Source organism: Haliotis rufescens, unplaced genomic scaffold, assembly GCF_023055435.1.
Source record: "Haliotis rufescens isolate VD_foot unplaced genomic scaffold, xgHalRufe1.0.p SCAF_50, whole genome shotgun sequence".
Taxonomy (NCBI): domain Eukaryota; kingdom Metazoa; phylum Mollusca; class Gastropoda; order Lepetellida; family Haliotidae; genus Haliotis; species Haliotis rufescens.
The window spans coordinates 1096601-1117287 of record NW_025964224.1 but is presented as its reverse complement, the minus strand read 5'-3'; the positions used below and the strand labels follow the sequence as shown (position 1 = coordinate 1117287).

The 20687-nt window shown below is 42.4% G+C and overlaps 1 protein-coding gene across 1 annotated transcript in view; it reads right to left on the bottom strand.

Moving 5' to 3' along the window:
- Positions 1 to 20687, bottom strand: part of LOC124151364 (protein Red-like) — a 29781-nt gene that overhangs the window by 4733 nt on the left and 4361 nt on the right. Inside the window, exons 3-13 of the mRNA XM_046523773.2 lie at positions 19817 to 19879; positions 19127 to 19196; positions 17647 to 17744; positions 17324 to 17438; positions 16105 to 16262; positions 15000 to 15046; positions 13345 to 13508; positions 12188 to 12299; positions 11393 to 11447; positions 10478 to 10805; positions 9800 to 9868 (exon numbers count right to left, since the gene is read on the bottom strand). Of these exons, the coding sequence (XP_046379729.1) occupies positions 9800 to 9868; positions 10478 to 10805; positions 11393 to 11447; positions 12188 to 12299; positions 13345 to 13508; positions 15000 to 15046; positions 16105 to 16262; positions 17324 to 17438; positions 17647 to 17744; positions 19127 to 19196; positions 19817 to 19879 (1279 nt within the window). The remainder of the gene's footprint in view (positions 1 to 9799; positions 9869 to 10477; positions 10806 to 11392; positions 11448 to 12187; positions 12300 to 13344; positions 13509 to 14999; positions 15047 to 16104; positions 16263 to 17323; positions 17439 to 17646; positions 17745 to 19126; positions 19197 to 19816; positions 19880 to 20687) is intronic.

The following is a 20687-nucleotide window of genomic DNA, read 5'->3' as shown; positions in this document are numbered from 1 at the left end:
TGTATATCCCAGTGTGTCACTATGACAGTTACATATATCCCAGTGTGTCACTATAAAACTTACGTATATCCTCATATATCCCAGTGTGTCACTATGACAGTTACATATATCACAGTGTCACTAAGACAGTTACATATATCCTCATATATCCCAGTGTGTCACTAAGACAGTTACATACAACAAACTGTGGCACTAAGAGCATGACCCACCCACGTCACAGCATGACAAGAAGGCATCTGATGAACCTGATACAACACTCACCTTAAATCTATCATTGATGCTCTTCATATATCCCAGTGTGTCACTAAGACAGTTACATATATCCTCATATATCCCAGTGTGTCACTAAGACAGTTACATACAACAAACTGTGGCACTAAGAGCATGACCCACCCACGTCACAGCATGACAAGAAGGCATCTGATGAACCTGATACAACACTCACCTTAAATCTATCATTGATGCTCTTCATATATACCAGTGTGTCACTAAGACAGTTACATATATCCTCATATATCCCAGTGTGTCACTAAGACAGTTACATACAACAAACTGTGGCACTAAGAGCATGACCCACCCACGTCACAGCATGACAAGAAGGCATCTGATGAACCTGATACAACACTCACCTTAAATCTATCATTGATGCTCTTCATATATCCCAGTGTGTCACTAAGACAGTTACATACAACAAACTGTGGCACTAAGTACATGACCCACCCACGTCACAGCATCTGATGAACCTGATACAACACTCACCTTAAATCTATCATTGATGCTCTTCATATATCCCAGTGTGTCACTAAGACAGTTACATATATCCTCATATATCCCAGTGTGTCACTAAGACAGTTACATACAACAAACTGTGGCATTAAGAGCATGACCCACCCACGTCACAGCATGACAAGAAGGCATCTGATGAACCTGATACAACACTCACCTTAAATCTATCATTGATGCTCTTCATATATCCCAGTGTGTCACTAAGACAGTTACATATATCCTCATATATCCCAGTGTGTCACTAAGACAGTTACATACAACAAACTGTGGCACTAAGAGCATGACCCACCCACGTCACAGCATGACAAGAAGGCATCTGATGAACCTGATACAACACTCACCTTAAATCTATCATTGATGCTCTTCATATATCCCAGTGTGTCACTAAGACAGTTACATATATCCTCATATATCCCAGTGTGTCACTAAGACAGTTACATACAACAAACTGTGGCATTAAGAGCATGACCCACCCACGTCACAGCATGACAAGAAGGCATCTGATGAACCTGATACAACACTCACCTTAAATCTATCATTGATGCTCTTCATATATCCCAGTGTGTCACTAAGACAGTTAAATACAACAAACTGTGGCACTAAGTACATGACCCACCCACGTCACGGCATCTGATGAACCTGATACAACACTCACCTTAAATCTATCATTGATGCTCTTCATATATCCCAGTGTGTCACTAAGACAGTTACATATATCCTCATATATCCCAGTGTGTCACTAAGACAGTTACATACAACAAACTGTGGCATTAAGAGCATGACCCACCCACGTCACAGCATGACAAGAAGGCATCTGATGAACCTGATACAACACTCACCTTAAATCTATCATTGATGCTCTTCATATATCCCAGTGTGTCACTAAGACAGTTACATATATCCTCATATATCCCAGTGTGTCACTAAGACAGTTACATACAACAAACTGTGGCATTAAGAGCATGACCCACCCACGTCACAGCATGACAAGAAGGCATCTGATGAACCTGATACAACACTCACCTTAAATCTATCATTGATGCTCTTCATATATCCCAGTGTGTCACTAAGACAGTTACATACAACAAACTGTGGCACTAAGAGCATGACCCACCCACGTCACAGCATGACAAGAAGGCATCTGATGAACCTGATACAACACTCACCTTAAATCTATCATTGATGCTCTTCATATATCCCAGTGTGTCACTAAGACAGTTACATATATCCTCATATATCCCAGTGTGTCACTAAGACAGTTAAATACAACAAACTGTGGCACTAAGTACATGACCCACCCACGTCACGGCATCTGATGAACCTGATACAACACTCACCTTAAATCTATCATTGATGCTCTTCATATATCCCAGTGTGTCACTAAGACAGTTACATATATCCTCATATATCCCAGTGTGTCACTAAGACAGTTACATACAACAAACTGTGGCATTAAGAGCATGACCCACCCACGTCACAGCATGACAAGAAGGCATCTGATGAACCTGATACAACACTCACCTTAAATCTATCATTGATGCTCTTCATATATCCCAGTGTGTCACTAAGACAGTTACATATATCCTAATATATCCCAGTGTGTCACTAAGACAGTTACATACAACAAACTGTGGCACTAAGAGCATGACCCACCCACGTCACAGCATGACAAGAAGGCATCTGTTGAACCTGATACAACACTCACCTTAAATCTATCATTGATGCTCTTCATATATCCCAGTGTGTCACTAAGACAGTTAAATACAACAAACTGTGGCACTAAGTACATGACCCACCCACGTCACGGCATCTGATGAACCTGATACAACACTCACCTTAAATCTATCATTGATGCTCTTCATATATCCCAGTGTGTCACTAAGACAGTTACATATATCCTCATATATCCCAGTGTGTCACTAAGACAGTTACATACAACAAACTGTGGCACTAAGAGCATGACCCACCCACGTCACAGCATGACAAGAAGGCATCTGATGAACCTGATACAACACTCACCTTAAATCTATCATTGATGCTCTTCATATATCCCAGTGTGTCACTAAGACAGTTACATATATCCTCATATATCCCAGTGTGTCACTAAGACAGTTACATACAACAAACTGTGGCACTAAGAGCATGACCCACCCACGTCACAGCATGACAAGAAGGCATCTGATGAACCTGATACAACACTCACCTTAAATCTATCATTGATGCTCTTCATATATCCCAGTGTGTCACTATGACAGTTACATATATCCTCATATATCCCAGTGTGTCACTAAGACAGTAACATATATCCCAGTGTGTCACTAAGACAGTTACATACAACAAACTGTGGCACTAAGAGCATGACCCACCCACGTCACAGCATGACACGAAGACATCTGATGAACCTGATACAACACTCACCTTAAATCTATCATTGATGCTCTTCATATATCCCAGTGTGTCACTAAGACAGTTACATACAACAAACTGTGGCACTAAGAGCATGACCCACCCACGTCACAGCATGACACGAAGACATCTGATAAAACCTGATACAACACTCACCTTAAATCTATCATTGATGCTCTTCATACATCCCAGTGTGTCACTAAGACAGTTACATACAACAAACTGTGGCACTAAGAGCATGACCCACCCACGTCACAGCATGACACAAAGGCATCTGATGAACCTGATACAACACTCACCTTAAATCTATCATTGATGCTCTTCATATATCCCAGTGTGTCACTAAGACAGTTACATACAACAAACTGTGGCACTAAGAGCATGACCCACCCACGTCACAGCATGACAGAAGGCATCTGATGAACCTGATACAACACTCACCTTAAATCTGTCATTGATGGTCTTCATATATCCCAGTGTGTCACTAAGACAGTTACATACAACAAACTGTGGCACTAAGAGCATGACCCACCCACGTCACAGCATGACATGAAGGCATCTGATGAACCTGATACAACACTCACCTTAAATCTATCATTGATGCTCTTCATATATCCCAGTGTGTCACTAAGACAGTTACATATATCCTCATATATCCCAGTGTGTCACTAAGACAGTTACATATATCCTCATATATCCCAGTGTGTCACTAAGACAGTTACATATATCCTAATATATCCCAGTGTGTCACTAAGACAGTTACATACAACAAACTGTGGCACTAAGAGCATGACCCACCCACGTCACAGCATGACAAGAAGGCATCTGATGAACCTGATACAACACTCACCTTAAATCTACCATTGATGCTCTTCATATATCCCAGTGTGTCACTAAGACAGTTACATATATCCTCATATATCCCAGTGTGTCACTAAGACAGTTAAATACAACAAACTGTGGCACTAAGTACATGACCCACCCACGTCACGGCATCTGATGAACCTGATACAACACTCACCTTAAATCTATCATTGATGCTCTTCATATATCCCAGTGTGTCACTAAGACAGTTATATATATCCTCATATATCCCAGTGTGTCACTAAGACAGTTACATACAACAAACTGTGGCATTAAGAGCATGACCCACCCACGTCACAGCATGACAAGAAGGCATCTGATGAACCTGATACAACACTCACCTTAAATCTATCATTGATGCTCTTCATATATCCCAGTGTGTCACTAAGACAGTTACATATATCCTCATATATCCCAGTGTGTCACTAAGACAGTTACATACAACAAACTGTGGCACTAAGAGCATGACCCACCCACGTCACAGCATGACAAGAAGGCATCTGATGAACCTGATACAACACTCACCTTAAATCTATCATTGATGCTCTTCATATATCCCAGTGTGTCACTAAGACAGTTACATATATCCTCATATATCCCAGTGTGTCACTAAGACAGTTACATACAACAAACTGTGGCACTAAGAGCATGACCCACCCACGTCACAGCATGACAAGAAGGCATCTGATGAACCTGATACAACACTCACCTTAAATCTATCATTGATGCTCTTCATATATCCCAGTGTGTCACTAAGACAGTTACATACAACAAACTGTGGCACTAAGAGCATGACCCACCCACGTCACAGCATGACCCACCCACGTCACGGCATCTGATGAACCTGATACAACACTCACCTTAAATCTATCATTGATGCTCTTCATATATCCCAGTGTGTCACTAAGACAGTTACATATATCCTCATATATCCCAGTGTGTCACTAAGACAGTAACATATATCCCAGTGTGTCACTAAGACAGTTACATACAACAAACTGTGGCACTAAGAGCATGACCCACCCACGTCACAGCATGACACGAAGACATCTGATGAACCTGATACAACACTCACCTTAAATCTATCATTGATGCTCTTCATATATCCCAGTGTGTCACTAAGACAGTTACATACAACAAACTGTGGCACTAAGAGCATGACCCACCCACGTCACAGCATGACACGAAGACATCTGATAAAACCTGATACAACACTCACCTTAAATCTACCATTGATGCTCTTCATACATCCCAGTGTGTCACTAAGACAGTTACATACAACAAACTGTGGCACTAAGAGCATGACCCACCCACGTCACAGCATGACACGAAGGCATCTGATGAACCTGATACAACACTCACCTTAAATCTACCATTGATGCTCTTCATACATCCCAGTGTGTCACTAAGACAGTTACATATATCCTCATATATCCCAGTGTGTCACTAAGACAGTTACATACAACAAACTGTGGCACTAAGAGCATGACCCACCCACGTCACAGCATGACACGAAGGCATCTGATGAACCTGATACAACACTCACCTTAAATCTATCATTGATGCTCTTCATATATCCCAGTGTGTCACTAAGACAGTTACATATATCCTCATATATCCCAGTGTGTCACTAAGACAGTTACATATATCCTCATATATCCCAGTGTGTCACTAAGACAGTTACATATATCCTCATATATCCCAGTGTGTCACTAAGACAGTTACATACAACAAACTGTGGCACTAAGAGCATGACCCACCCACGTCACAGCATGACAAGAAGGCATCTGATGAACCTGATACAACACTCACCTTAAATCTGTCATTGATGCTCTTCATATATCCCAGTGTGTCACTAAGACAGTTACATACAACAAACTGTGGCACTAAGAGCATGACCCACCCACGTCACAGCATGACATGAAGGCATCTGATGAACCTGATACAACACTCACCTTAAATCTGTCATTGATGCTCTTCATATATCCCAGTGTGTCACTAAGACAGTTACATACAACAAACTGTGGCACTAAGTACATGACCCACCCACGTCACAGCATGACAGAAGGCATCTGATGAACCTGATACAACACTCACCTTAAATCTATCATTGATGCTCTTCATATATCCCAGTGTGTCACTAAGACAGTTACATATATCCTCATATATCCCAGTGTGTCACTAAGACAGTTACATACAACAAACTGTGGCACTAAGAGCATGACCCACCCACGTCACAGCATGACAAGAAGGCATCTGATGAACCTGATACAACACTCACCTTAAATCTGTCATTGATGCTCTTCATATATCCCAGTGTGTCACTAAGACAGTTACATACAACAAACTGTGGCACTAAGAGCATGACCCACCCACGTCACAGCATGACAGAAGGCATCTGATGAACCTGATACAACACTCACCTTAAATCTATCATTGATGCTCTTCATATATCCCAGTGTGTCATTAAGACAGTTACATACAACAAACTGTGGCACTAAGTACATGACCCACCCACGTCACAGCATGACAGAAGGCATCTGATGAACCTGATACAACACTCACCTTAAATCTATCATTGATGCTCTTCATATATCCCAGTGTGTCACTAAGACAGTTACATACAACAAACTGTGGCACTAAGTACATGACCCACCCACGTCACGGCATCTGATGAACCTGATACAACACTCACCTTAAATCTATCATTGATGCTCTTCATATATCCCAGTGTGTCACTAAGTCAGTTACATACAACAAACTGTTGAACTAAGAGCATGACCCACCCACGTCACAGCATGACAGAAGGCATCTGATAAAACCTGATACAACACTCACCTTAAATCTGTCATTGATGGTCTTCATATATCCCAGTGTGTCACTAAGACAGTTACATACAACAAACTGTGGCACTAAGAGCATGACCCACCCACGTCACAGCATGACAAGAAGGCATCTGATGAACCTGATACAACACTCACCTTAAATCTATCATTGATGCTCTTCATATATCCCAGTGTGTCACTAAGACAGTTACATATATCCTCATATATCCCAGTGTGTCACTAAGACAGTTACATATATCCTCATATATCCCAGTGTGTCACTAAGACAGTTACATATATCCTAATATATCCCAGTGTGTCACTAAGACAGTTACATACAACAAACTGTGGCACTAAGAGCATGACCCACCCACGTCACAGCATGACAAGAAGGCATCTGATGAACCTGATACAACACTCACCTTAAATCTGTCATTGATGCTCTTCATATATCCCAGTGTGTCACTAAGACAGTTACATACAACAAACTGTGGCACTAAGTACATGACCCACCCACGTCACAGCATGACAGAAGGCATCTGATGAACCTGATACAACACTCACCTTAAATCTATCATTGATGCTCTTCATATATCCCAGTGTGTCACTAAGACAGTTACATATATCCTCATATATCCCAGTGTGTCACTAAGACAGTTACATACAACAAACTGTGGCACTAAGAGCATGACCCACCCACGTCACAGCATGACAAGAAGGCATCTGATGAACCTGATACAACACTCACCTTAAATCTATCATTGATGCTCTTCATATATCCCAGTGTGTCACTAAGACAGTTACATATATCCTCATATATCCCAGTGTGTCACTAAGACAGTTACATACAACAAACTGTGGCACTAAGAGCATGACCCACCCACGTCACAGCATGACAAGAAGGCATCTGATGAACCTGATACAACACTCACCTTAAATCTATCATTGATGCTCTTCATATATCCCAGTGTGTCACTAAGACAGTTACATACAACAAACTGTGGCACTAAGAGCATGACCCACCCACGTCACAGCATGACCCACCCACGTCACGGCATCTGATGAACCTGATACAACACTCACCTTAAATCTATCATTGATGCTCTTCATATATCCCAGTGTGTCACTAAGACAGTTACATATATCCTCATATATCCCAGTGTGTCACTAAGACAGTAACATATATCCCAGTGTGTCACTAAGACAGTTACATACAACAAACTGTGGCACTAAGAGCATGACCCACCCACGTCACAGCATGACACGAAGACATCTGATGAACCTGATACAACACTCACCTTAAATCTATCATTGATGCTCTTCATATATCCCAGTGTGTCACTAAGACAGTTACATACAACAAACTGTGGCACTAAGAGCATGACCCACCCACGTCACAGCATGACACGAAGACATCTGATAAAACCTGATACAACACTCACCTTAAATCTACCATTGATGCTCTTCATACATCCCAGTGTGTCACTAAGACAGTTACATACAACAAACTGTGGCACTAAGAGCATGACCCACCCACGTCACAGCATGACACGAAGGCATCTGATGAACCTGATACAACACTCACCTTAAATCTACCATTGATGCTCTTCATACATCCCAGTGTGTCACTAAGACAGTTACATATATCCTCATATATCCCAGTGTGTCACTAAGACAGTTACATACAACAAACTGTGGCACTAAGAGCATGACCCACCCACGTCACAGCATGACACGAAGGCATCTGATGAACCTGATACAACACTCACCTTAAATCTATCATTGATGCTCTTCATATATCCCAGTGTGTCACTAAGACAGTTACATATATCCTCATATATCCCAGTGTGTCACTAAGACAGTTACATATATCCTCATATATCCCAGTGTGTCACTAAGACAGTTACATATATCCTCATATATCCCAGTGTGTCACTAAGACAGTTACATACAACAAACTGTGGCACTAAGAGCATGACCCACCCACGTCACAGCATGACAAGAAGGCATCTGATGAACCTGATACAACACTCACCTTAAATCTGTCATTGATGCTCTTCATATATCCCAGTGTGTCACTAAGACAGTTACATATATCCTCATATATCCCAGTGTGTCACTAAGACAGTTACATACAACAAACTGTGGCACTAAGAGCATGACCCACCCACGTCACAGCATGACAGAAGGCATCTGATGAACCTGATACAACACTCACCTTAAATCTATCATTGATGCTCTTCATATATCCCAGTGTGTCACTAAGACAGTTACATACAACAAACTGTGGCACTAAGTACATGACCCACCCACGTCACAGCATGACAGAAGGCATCTGATGAACCTGATACAACACTCACCTTAAATCTATCATTGATGCTCTTCATATATCCCAGTGTGTCACTAAGACAGTTACATACAACAAACTGTGGCACTAAGTACATGACCCACCCACGTCATGGCATCTGATGAACCTGATACAACACTCACCTTAAATCTATCATTGATGCTCTTCATATATCCCAGTGTGTCACTAAGTCAGTTACATACAACAAACTGTGGAACTAAGAGCATGACCCACCCACGTCACGGCATCTGATGAACCTGATACAACACTCACCTTAAATCTATCATTGATGCTCTTCATATATCCCAGTGTGTCACTAAGAGTTACATACAACAAACTGTGGCACTAAGAGCATGACCCACCCACGTCACAGCATGACCCACCCACGTCACGGCATCTGATGAACCTGATACAACACTCACCTTAAATCTATCATTGATGCTCTTCATATATCCCAGTGTGTCACCAAGAGTTACATACAACAAACTGTGGCACTAAGAGCATGACCCACCCACGTCACAGCATGACCCACCCACGTCACGGCATCTGATGAACCTGATACAACACTCACCTTAAATCTATCATTGATGGTCTTAACAAGCTCCTTGGCAGAGTCCGCTGGCTTGTCTCGGAAATCCTCCTACAGCAGAGATTATGTATGAAACACCAGGTACAAATACAAGTCTTCACTCAATAAACTCATCTGTATCCCATCCTCCAATTTAACCATTAAATCTTCAAACATATCAAGTTCTTACAATATCAAATTGTAAAACTTGGAGGCAATTTCTGATCTCGGGAAACATCCCCTCCATCTTAAGAGAAGAGACCCACATTACTGTCCCAAGTAGAATATCCAGATGAACCAACTTCCAGGGTATTGGATAATGTGTACATTGACATGTCCCTTGATATGACATGGCATATATAGTAAAAGTGATCATCTGGAAGGTCAGGTTACTCTGAACAATTGACAAAAACTGCCATGGTTCCTGCAGCTGTTGTTGTCATCCAGATTTATCTCTCTCACCATCTCACACACCATAGTTGCTACAGGGTTTAAAACAAATCTGTCACACTCTTGCACACTCATCTCTCTCACAGTCCGCTGACCTTGACAACAGCTACCTACCTCAACAATGAACATCGGCTATCAACAACAGCTACCTACCTCAACAACGAACATAGTCTATCGACAACAACTATCTACCACGGCGACCAACATCAGCTGTCAACAACAACTACCCACCTCTTCAGATGGCTTCTCAAAGTAGGATCTCTTCTTCTTCTCATCCCTGTCTCGGTCCCTGTCCCGTTCCCTCTCTCGTTCCCGGTCTCTATCCTGTTCCCGATGTCTGTCCCTTCTGTCCCGTTCCCGATCTCGATATTCTCTCTCACGGTCCCCCCTGTCTCTGTGACTGTCTCTATCTCTGTGGTCCCGATCTCGATCCCTCCCTCTTTCACGTTCCCGATCTCTTTCTCTCTCTGGAAGCCTGTCCCTGTCTCTCTCCTTCCGATCCTTCTTATCCTTTGACTTCCCGACTTGAGGAGCATACTGACCAATATCTCCATAGATGCTGCAGACAGGATACATTTGTTACCATCTCAACTCAAACTGTTCATAACAGTCTTTTTCCTTCCTGCCAGGTTTGTTCACAAGTTTCAGTAATAGGCAAACAATTAAAAACGATAAAAGTAAAATGTGTAGTAATGCATTAACTTATTACAAACCCCAAAAATGTTTTCTCAAAATTACATTCTATTTTCATTTTCATTTCACACCTTTCTCATCAACGTATGTATATTCTCTACAAAATCAAAGTGACTGTCTATAAGCCTGGCAATGTAGTTTTGTTTGTTTGTTTGTTGTTTAACGCCGCACTCCGCAATATTCCAGCTATATGACGGCGGTCTGTAAATAATCGAGTCTGGACCAGACGATCCAGTGATTGACAACACAAACATCGATCAATGCAATTGGGATGCGATGACATGCATCAACCAAGTCAACGAGTCTGACCACCCGATCCCATTAGTCGCCTTTTACGGCAAGCATGGGTTTCTGGTCCCTGGTAATGTAATACACATGTAATGGTGGGAGTCGGCTGCAGAGGACTGCGGTACACCATGTTCTGCCCCCCAGTCTTGTAGATGGAGAGTTCACCTGTCATCTGCTCCAGGCAGCTTCTCCTTTGGCTTATCCTCTTCCTTCAGCTTCCCTGCAACACAACAGGCAGTGAGTTGATTCACAAACAGAGCTACTGGCACACCTATTTACTGAACGACCTCTGGAAAGTCATATTTACAGAAAGAAATACGGCGTCCTATTTACAATCAGAGCTCTAGAGTCCTATTTACAGACAGAGCTCTAGAGAGTCCTATTTACAGAGCTCTAGAGAGTCCTTTTTACAGACAGAGCTCTAGAGAGACCTATCTACAGAGCTCTAGAGAGTCCTATTTACAGACAGAGCACTAGAGAGTCCTTTTTACAGACAGAGCTCTAGAGAGACCTATTTACAGAGCACTAGAGAGTCCTATTTACAGACAGCTCTAGAGAGTCCTTTTTACAGAGAGTGAGTGAGTGAGTGAGAATGGTTTTATGCCGTTTTTAGCAATATTCCAGCAATATCACGGTGGGGGTCACCATTGTACCCATGTCGGGAATCGAACCCGGTCTTCGGCGTGACGAGCAAACGCTTTAACTCGACTGCCCCATTTACAGACAGAGCTCTAGAGAGTCCTATTTACAGATAGAACCCTGGGGGGTCATTTCTACAGACAGAGCTCCAGAGAGTCCTATTGACAGACAGAACTTAAGACAGTTATATTTACAAATAGAACTATGTAGAGACATATTTACAGACAGAATTTTGGACAGCTGTATTTACAGAGATACAGACAGGCAGGACTAAAAACAAGACTACACTTTAACCACTAGGCTACCATCTTCTCCTCCCACCTTTCTCCTTCTTCTTGAGTTTCTTCGTCTCCCGCTTGCCTTGTCGTAGGTAGGACAAGATCTGGGTTAGTTTGTTGATCACAATGTCATTCGTAGTCAGTGTTGTTGTTGCCTGTGCAAATTTCATTATAATGGCATGTAGAGGTCATTTTCAAAGGGACAACATGAAGTAACAGTCACAATAACAAATTTTTTTCTGAATTCTGAGATAACAAGTCATGGAATTTTGTTGCAGACAGAATATTTTTTCAGTCATCTCTTCAAACATACAACATTTTTATCTGAAAATATCCAATCTTTTTTAGAACATCTTGCAAATTATTTATTCCCAGCATTTTCTGAAACACCCATCCGCCAGACTATTGAATGTTTGACCCCAACTGCAGCATCCCCATCTCCACCGTCTCTCACCAACATGAGACATGGGAGATCTGGTTTGCACAGCTGTCTACTCTTGACACAGATATTCTAATGTCAACATTATTCTTTTCCAGGTTTGTCACTGAGGATGGCTGATGACATAACAATCTAGATCTCACTTGCTATGATATGTGCATTTTCCCGAGGCAAGGGAGTTGACTGACTGAAAAAGTCAGTTTCCACCCTTGCCAAACTAGGCTAGAATTTCTGGGCTTGATCGTAGCGCCTCCTGTGGCTATTACGAGTATGTCCCTTCTGTGTCCCTCCTATTGACTACTCAGATTCCACCTCTCATATCACTTGCATTTGCTTCAAACAAAATGGCGGTGGCCAGTGAAGATGATATGATCGCTGATCAAGATCCTTATTGTAATAAAATGGGTCTTACTTTGCGAAGTACATCAAATCACGTGAGCACATTGGTTAAAAACATGAAAAGATTTGGAATAATTATGTTCACAATAAATTGTCCACTTGCTTTGCAAATGCTGCAATTGACTGAAATCTGAAAGGCAGTTTAATAATCAGATGTTGATTACGTTATGCGGTTTTGATTGGAATATGCATAGACCTGTTCGTCCAGCCAAAATATGACTTCATAATTCCAGCAAGGCAAGGCTGGAAACTGGACTTTTAGAGTCAGTTACCTTCCTTGCCTCAGGAGATGTGATATGTGTAGATGCTATTGACATGGTGACCATGTTTCCTACAGTATAGACTGCAGTTCTTTCACTCACTTCCAGACTGGGGCAGTCAGCTTTGCTTCTGATGAGAGTGGTCGGCACGTCGGACTCGGCAAAGTCGTCCTCCAAGTCTACAACGTACGCCATACGACGTGGCAGAAACAACTCATTCCTGTCTGGGAGGCGGGCTTTGAAGATTGTACGATACACATTCCTAGCTGGAGACAAAGAGAAGTTCTCAAATGTAGGGTAGTCAGTGACAAACACATCTTAAATCTACTTCTCAGCAGATTCTAATATTAATACATAGGCTATCATTAATTGACCTTCCAGAGTGATATTTTTTCAAGATATGAGCACCAGACCAAATGCAAATAATGCAGTGTTGGGGTTTAATTCCAGTTCATGAGTTCATAAGTGAGTTCATGGTGAGTACATGAGTGAGTTCATGAGTGAGTTCATGTTAAGTTAACGAGCGATTTCATGGTGAGTTCATCAGCAAATTCATGGTGAGTGCATGCGTGAGTTCACTAGTGAGTTCATAGTCAGCTGGTGTGTTCATGAGTTAACAAGCGAGTTCATGAGTTCATAAACGAGTTCATGGTGAGTTCAAGAGCAAGTTCATGGTGGATTTGTGGTGAGTTCATGAGTTCACAAGCAAGTTCCTGAGTGAGTTCATGCGTTAGTTCATGGTGAGATCATGAGTACATGAGTGAGTTCCTGAGTGAGTTTATGGTGAATTCATGGTGAGTTCACCAATGAGTTCATGGTGAATTGGTGGGAAGTTTATGAGTGAGTTCATGGTCAGTTCATGAGTTCACAAGCAAGTTCATGGTGAGTTCATCAGGTTATGACTGAGTTCATGGTGAGTTCATGAGTGAGTTCATGGGTTCACAAGTGAGTTCATGGGTTCACAAGTGGGTTCATGAATTCATGGTGAGATGAATGAGTGAATTTATGAGTGAGTTCATGTTGAGATCATGAGTGAGTTTATGGTGAGATCATGAGTGAGTTCATGGTGAGATCATGAGTGAGTTCTCGAGGTTATGAGTGAGTTCATAATTGAGTTCATTGTGAGATCATGAGTGAGTTCATTGTGAGATCATGAGAGAGTTCATGGTGAGATCACAAGTTCATGAGTGAGTTCATGAGTTCACAAGCAAATTCATGAGTGAGTTCATTAGTTCACAAGCAAACTCATGGGTTCACACAAGCAAGTTCATGAGTTCATGGTGAGATCATGAGAGAGTTCATGAGGTTATGAGTGAGTTCATGGTGGGATCATGAGTGAGTTCATTGTGAGATCATAAGTGAGTTCATCAGGTTATGAGTGAGTTCAATGTGAGATCATGAGTGAGATCATGAGTGAGTTCAGTGTGAGATCATGAGTGAGTTCATGGTGAGTTCATAAGTGAGTTCATGAGTGAGTTCAGTGTGAGATCATGCGTGAGATTATGAGTTAGTTCATTGTGAGATTATTAGTGAGTTCAGGAGGTTATGAGTGAGTTCATGGTGAGATCATGAGTGAGTTCATGAGCTTATTAGTGAGTTCATGAGAGTTTAAGAGTGAGTTTATGAGTGAGTTTATGAGTGAGCTCATGGTGAGTTCATGTGGTTATGAGCGAGTTCATGGTGAGTTTATGAGTGAGTTCATGAGTAAGTTCATGGTGAGATCATAAGTGAGTAAGTGAGGTGTTTTAATAATTTACCCATTTTTGTCTTGAACTGCATCTGGTTCTCCGGATCTTCTTCCTCCCTGAAAACAAACTGCCAACTTCAGTTTCATGTCACAAATATACTCGAACCTAATATCCCAACTATGTGTGAACAAAAAAGGTTTGTATGTTTGTTGTTTAACACCGCACTCAGCAATATTTCAGCTATATGATGGCGGTTGAACAAACTAAGTACGCTTGAACCTAACATCCAAAAAATGTGTGAACAAACTAATTTATCAAACCTCCATGTCAGAATGACGTGATCTGATTGGTTCACATGACCTTGATAAAATATGATGTATCCTGCCTTGGAGGGAAAGGGAAATAAATCCCTTATACCCCGCCATGAGCAAGGCAGGATGCATGTGGATTTCTGAGAGGCAGAATAAATCCCTTATACCCTGCCATGAGCAAGGCAGGCGGCATGTGGTTTTCTGAGAGGCAGAATAAATCCCTTATACCCCGCCATGAGCAAGGCAGGCGGCATGTGGTTTTCTGAGAGGCAGAATAAATCCCTTATACACCGCCATGAGCAAGGCAGGCGGCATGTGGTTTTCTGAGAGGCAGAATAAATCCCTTATACCCCGCCATGAGCAAGGCAGGCGGCATGTGGATTTCTGAGAGGCAGAATAAGTCCCTTATAGCCTGTTTCAAAGCAAAAAGCTGCACGCTTTTTTCTGAGTCACGTGACACAGCACAAGCTAACCTTAGCTATCAATCAATTTTGAATTTGTTATATTAAAACATATCGGTAATATATATTTGTTGTAGCAGGATCACTCGTGGCACATGGGGTTTTATGCATCCCTCGTTCCGGCTCATGGTATAAAAACCAAACGCGGGACGCATAAACCCCATGTGCCCTGCGTGATCCTGCTACAACTTATAGTATGCTCCAACCTAATACCCCAACAATGTGTGAACAAACTAATGTGTTTACAAACAACATCATAAATACACCAGTGTGAACAACTAGATAAAGTTGCTGAAATAACAAAATTTCACATTTCAACTAAAAAGGACACACACACCGGCAGCCAACTACACTCCACATGAGCAATGATCCATCACAGTGACTCAGAGACAGAACACCTACTTTTTCTTGGGTTCGGGCGGCGGCGGTGCTGGTGCGGGGATTGGGACGGGGGCAGCAGAGTTGGCGGCACCAGGAGGGGCGGGGGTGGTGGTGCTGGTCACGGCATTCTCCATAGCATCCTCCTCTTCCCTTTCCTTTGATGTGATTTCCGCTCGTACCTGTCAGTTTGAAATGATTGATAGTACATCGAGAGTCGAGTCATTTGTCGTGTTTGTTTGTTGTTTAACGCCGCACTCAGGAATATTCCAGCTATATGATGGCGGTCTGTAACTAATCGAGTCTGGACCAGTCAATCCAGTGATTGGCATCATGAGCATTGATCCACGCAATTAGGATAAGATGCACTCAGCAATATTCCAGCTATATGATGGCGGTCTGTAACTAATCGAGTCTGGACCAGACAAACCAGTGATTGACATCATGAGCATCGATCCACGCAATTGGGATAAGATGATATGCATCAACCAAGTCAGTGAGCCTGACCTCCCGATCCCGTTATTTGCCTCTTACGACAAGCATAGTCATCTCTTATGGCAAGCATGGGTTGCTGAAGACCTATTCTAACCCAGACCTTCATGGGTCCATTTGTCATGTAAATTAGTAAAATCTAAATATTTTTTACATTTGTATACTTATCCTGCATTACTACGCTTAAGGAGTAATGCAGGATAAGTAAAAAATATAGTGTTTTTATGAACTTGTATAGTCTTGGCATCCTTGTCAAGGAGTAGTAATGAGACGAGATGATTGTATGACCCAGGCCCATTGTATCCAAGGTACACTCAACTGCCCTGTGTTTGTCTGTGCTTGTGCGTGAGTGCGTGCGTGTGTGTGAGTATGTGTGAATGTTAGTGTGTGTGTATGCATGTGTGTCTCTATGCTTGCATGTTTGTGTGTGTGTGTGTGTGTGTGTGCATGCGTGCGTGCGTGTGAGTATGTGTGAATGTTAGTGTGTGTGCATGCATGTGTCTCTGTGCTTGCATGTTTGTGTGTGTGCATGTGTGCGTGAGTGCGTGTGAGTATGTGTGAATGTTAGTGTGTGTGCTTGCATGTTTGTGTGTGTGCGTGCGTATGTTAGTGTGTGTGCATGCATGTGTGTCTCTGTGTGTCTGTGTGTTACCTTCTCCAGCAAGGCGTAGTCCAGCCCCTTCACCAAGTGGGTGTGCATGCATGTGTGTGTGTGTGCATGCATGTGTGTCTCTGTGTGTGTGCGTGTTACCTTCTCCAGCAAGGCGTAGTCCAGCCCCTTCACCAAGTGAGTGTGCTCCATGTCACCTCCCAGGTACTTGGACTCTTGGATCAGCTGCTTACGACGCTCAGCATAGTTCTCTCCCCTGAAATAGTCAATTTCATGGATTCTCCAAACATGGACAAAAAGCCTCAATCAAATACGCTGGTAGCCTTTTTGAATACTGACTGAAAATCATAAACAATATTTTGGTTGCTTACAAAAAACTTTTATCATGCTCATGCTCATGCAAATGATTTAATAGAAAGTATTCGGCTGTTTAGCAGACACAGCAGAGCAGTGCTTCTACTTACGCCTTGGCATCCGGGGCCACTGCTCGGTAGTCTGCAGTGGTGCTGATAATCTCCGTCTCAGCGTAGTCCTTGTTTGACCCTTCACGACGTTCCCGAGCCTGCAGACAGACAGATTCATGACTTCATGACAACAACATATCAGAGGATTAGATTCTTTCTAAATTCTACCCCAATGGCAGCACCTTTCAAAACATTTACATGTGGATTGTTGATTTTTCACATATCTAGGACAGATGTTTAATGATTCGTATGGAACTTCAAACTGATGTGAATACTTCTCAGTTAGGAGTGAGTGAGTATGGTTTTAGGCCGCTTTTAGCAATATTCCAGCAATATCACGGCGGGTCTTCGGCGTGACGAGCGAATGCTTTAACCACTAGGCTACCCGACCGCCCCTTCTCAGTTAGGAAGGCTGAGCTAGGGAATAGTACTGGTTGTATCCCAGTTTCAGATACTTCACACTGTGTCAGGATTACACTGTCAATAGGCCTAAAAATCTTTATGTAGACAGTACTAGTCTGACCCTTCTTTGACACAACACGTTGATGAGTGTGGATATCTTTAATCAAAACTACTTGCAGCATTCTTTTTATCTTTACTCCAGATCAGTCTAAGCAGACTTATATAGTCAAAATGAACTTAATATGTCTCGTCTCATTGTGGCTCCTGTAAAACACACCAAGTGTAACAGAGTTACTTACTTTACAACAGGGTGTGATCTACTGGATCAACTGGACTCACCCTGTCACGGTATGAGTGTGTGATCTACTGGACTCACCCTGTCACGGTATTAGTCTGTGATCTACTGGACTCACCCTGTCACAGTATGAGTCTGTGATCTACTGGACTCACCCTGTCATGGTATTAGTGTGTGATCTACTGGACTCACCCTGTCACAGTATGAGTCTGTGATCTACTGGACTCACCCTGTCATGGTATTTGTGTGTGATCTACTGGACTCACCCTGTCACAGTATTTATGTGTGATCTACTGGACTCACCCTGTCACAGTATAAGTGTGTGATCTACTGGACTCACCCTGTCACGGTATTTGTCTGTGATCTACTGGACTCACCCTGTCACGGTATTAGTGTGTGATCTACTAGACTCACCCTGTCACGGTATTAGTGTGTGATCTACTGGACTCACCCTGTCACGGTATTTATGTGTGATCTACTTGACTCACCCTGTCACGGTATTTGTATGTGATCTACTAGACTCACCTTGTCACAGTATTTGTATGTGATCTACTAGACTCACCTTGTCACGGTATTTGTATGTGATCTACTAGACTCACCTTGTCACGGTATTTGTATGTGATCTACTGGACTCACCCTTCACGGTATTAGTGTGTGATCTTCTCGACTCACCCTGTCACGGTATTTGTATGTGATCTACTAGACTCACCTTGTCACAGTATTTGTGTGTGATTTACTGGACTCACCCAGCCACAATATTTATGTGTGATCTACTGGACTCACCCTGTCACGGTATTTGTCAGCCAGCTCCTTCTGTCGCTCTTCTTCCATCCTCTTCAGCTTGGCATAGTAGCTGAAACACGACACCTCACACATAACGACTCTCAAATAGCCTTCATTACGACTGATAGATGTCTCCTTGATGCTGATTGGCTGCCTCACTCTCACGAGACATCAGACATGGAATTCCTCCTGATCATCTTACACAAATTCATTTGATTAGATCTGGGTGGGGTAATAAAGTAGAGAGCCAAGTCTGATACTGTACACACAAGGCACCTGAGCATACTGATACCGCCCCTTCTGTTTCCAAGCTGCTTTGCATAAAGAAGTAAAAGACAATTGAAGGTTTTGTGTCATATTGAATGAAAGTTGCTTTCAGGGCAAGATTTTGTTTCAAATTTACATAAATTTACACTCACTCAACATAAGGAGAATGTGGACTTCACAAACTTGACATGGAGCACAAGATGAGCCAGTTTTGCAGCATTAATGAATGCTATCTATATGTCATCTCCAAGCAACAGATCACAGTCAGTCCACATTTGCACACACGCTACATTCCTGTCAACAGTTGCAGTTTTAGAGGATACACTCTTGGACTGGACTGACTAGAGTTCCCTGAAGATAATGATGCATATCACAAAACATGTGTTCACCTTGATAACCATTATCTTTCAGAGGCATACCTACCTTTTCTTCTTCTGCCTCCTGGTGGCAGGGTCTTCATCCTCTTCTTCCTCCTTCCTCAGTGCCCTGTAACCATGGTAACATATACATAGTCAGCAGGAGACACCCCAGTAATGTCTTCAGAATATATTTTACTAGTTCTGCAGGATCACTAGTTTATTTACTGCCTTCACTACTACTACTACTACCACCACCACTACCACTACTCCTGGGTTCGAATGCTGACATGGGTACAATGTGTGAAGCCCATTTCTAGTGTAGTGTCCCCCACCATGATATTGCTGGAATATTGTTAAAAGCAACGTAAAACCATACTCACTCACTCACTACTACCACTACCACTTCTACTGCTACTACTTCTTCCATGACGACTACCACTACAACGACTACGACAACTACTCCTATGACTACTACTACAAACATGTTTTCCTTTTATAATACTGATAAACTTCACAACATAAAAGAATTAGAAGAAGAATATGGCTGCTGAGCCACATGGTCAACATTTCACACACAACATCACAGACATAACTTTGTAATTTTGACAGGAAATTGCTGTACAGCATGAGCTACAATTGCTTTATTCATGGTTTGGGTAACTCCACAGCAAGTGCTTCCTCCATCATCAACTGCCAAACAGCAACATGTCAACTACTGTACAACTTCCAAACATGCTGTTGAGGTGCCATGTGGTCAGATGTGCACAGATCACAAATCAGGTAAAGTTAAGCAACGTCGGCCCCAGGAGTCCTTGGATGGGTGGCCGCAGTTTGACTCCTGAGTTTCTAGGGCTTCAGTCCTGCCCCACACTAAAGCACACGTAGCACATGTTGTGTCTCCTAGGGCAAGTGACTTTGTTCAAAATGTGCCTCTG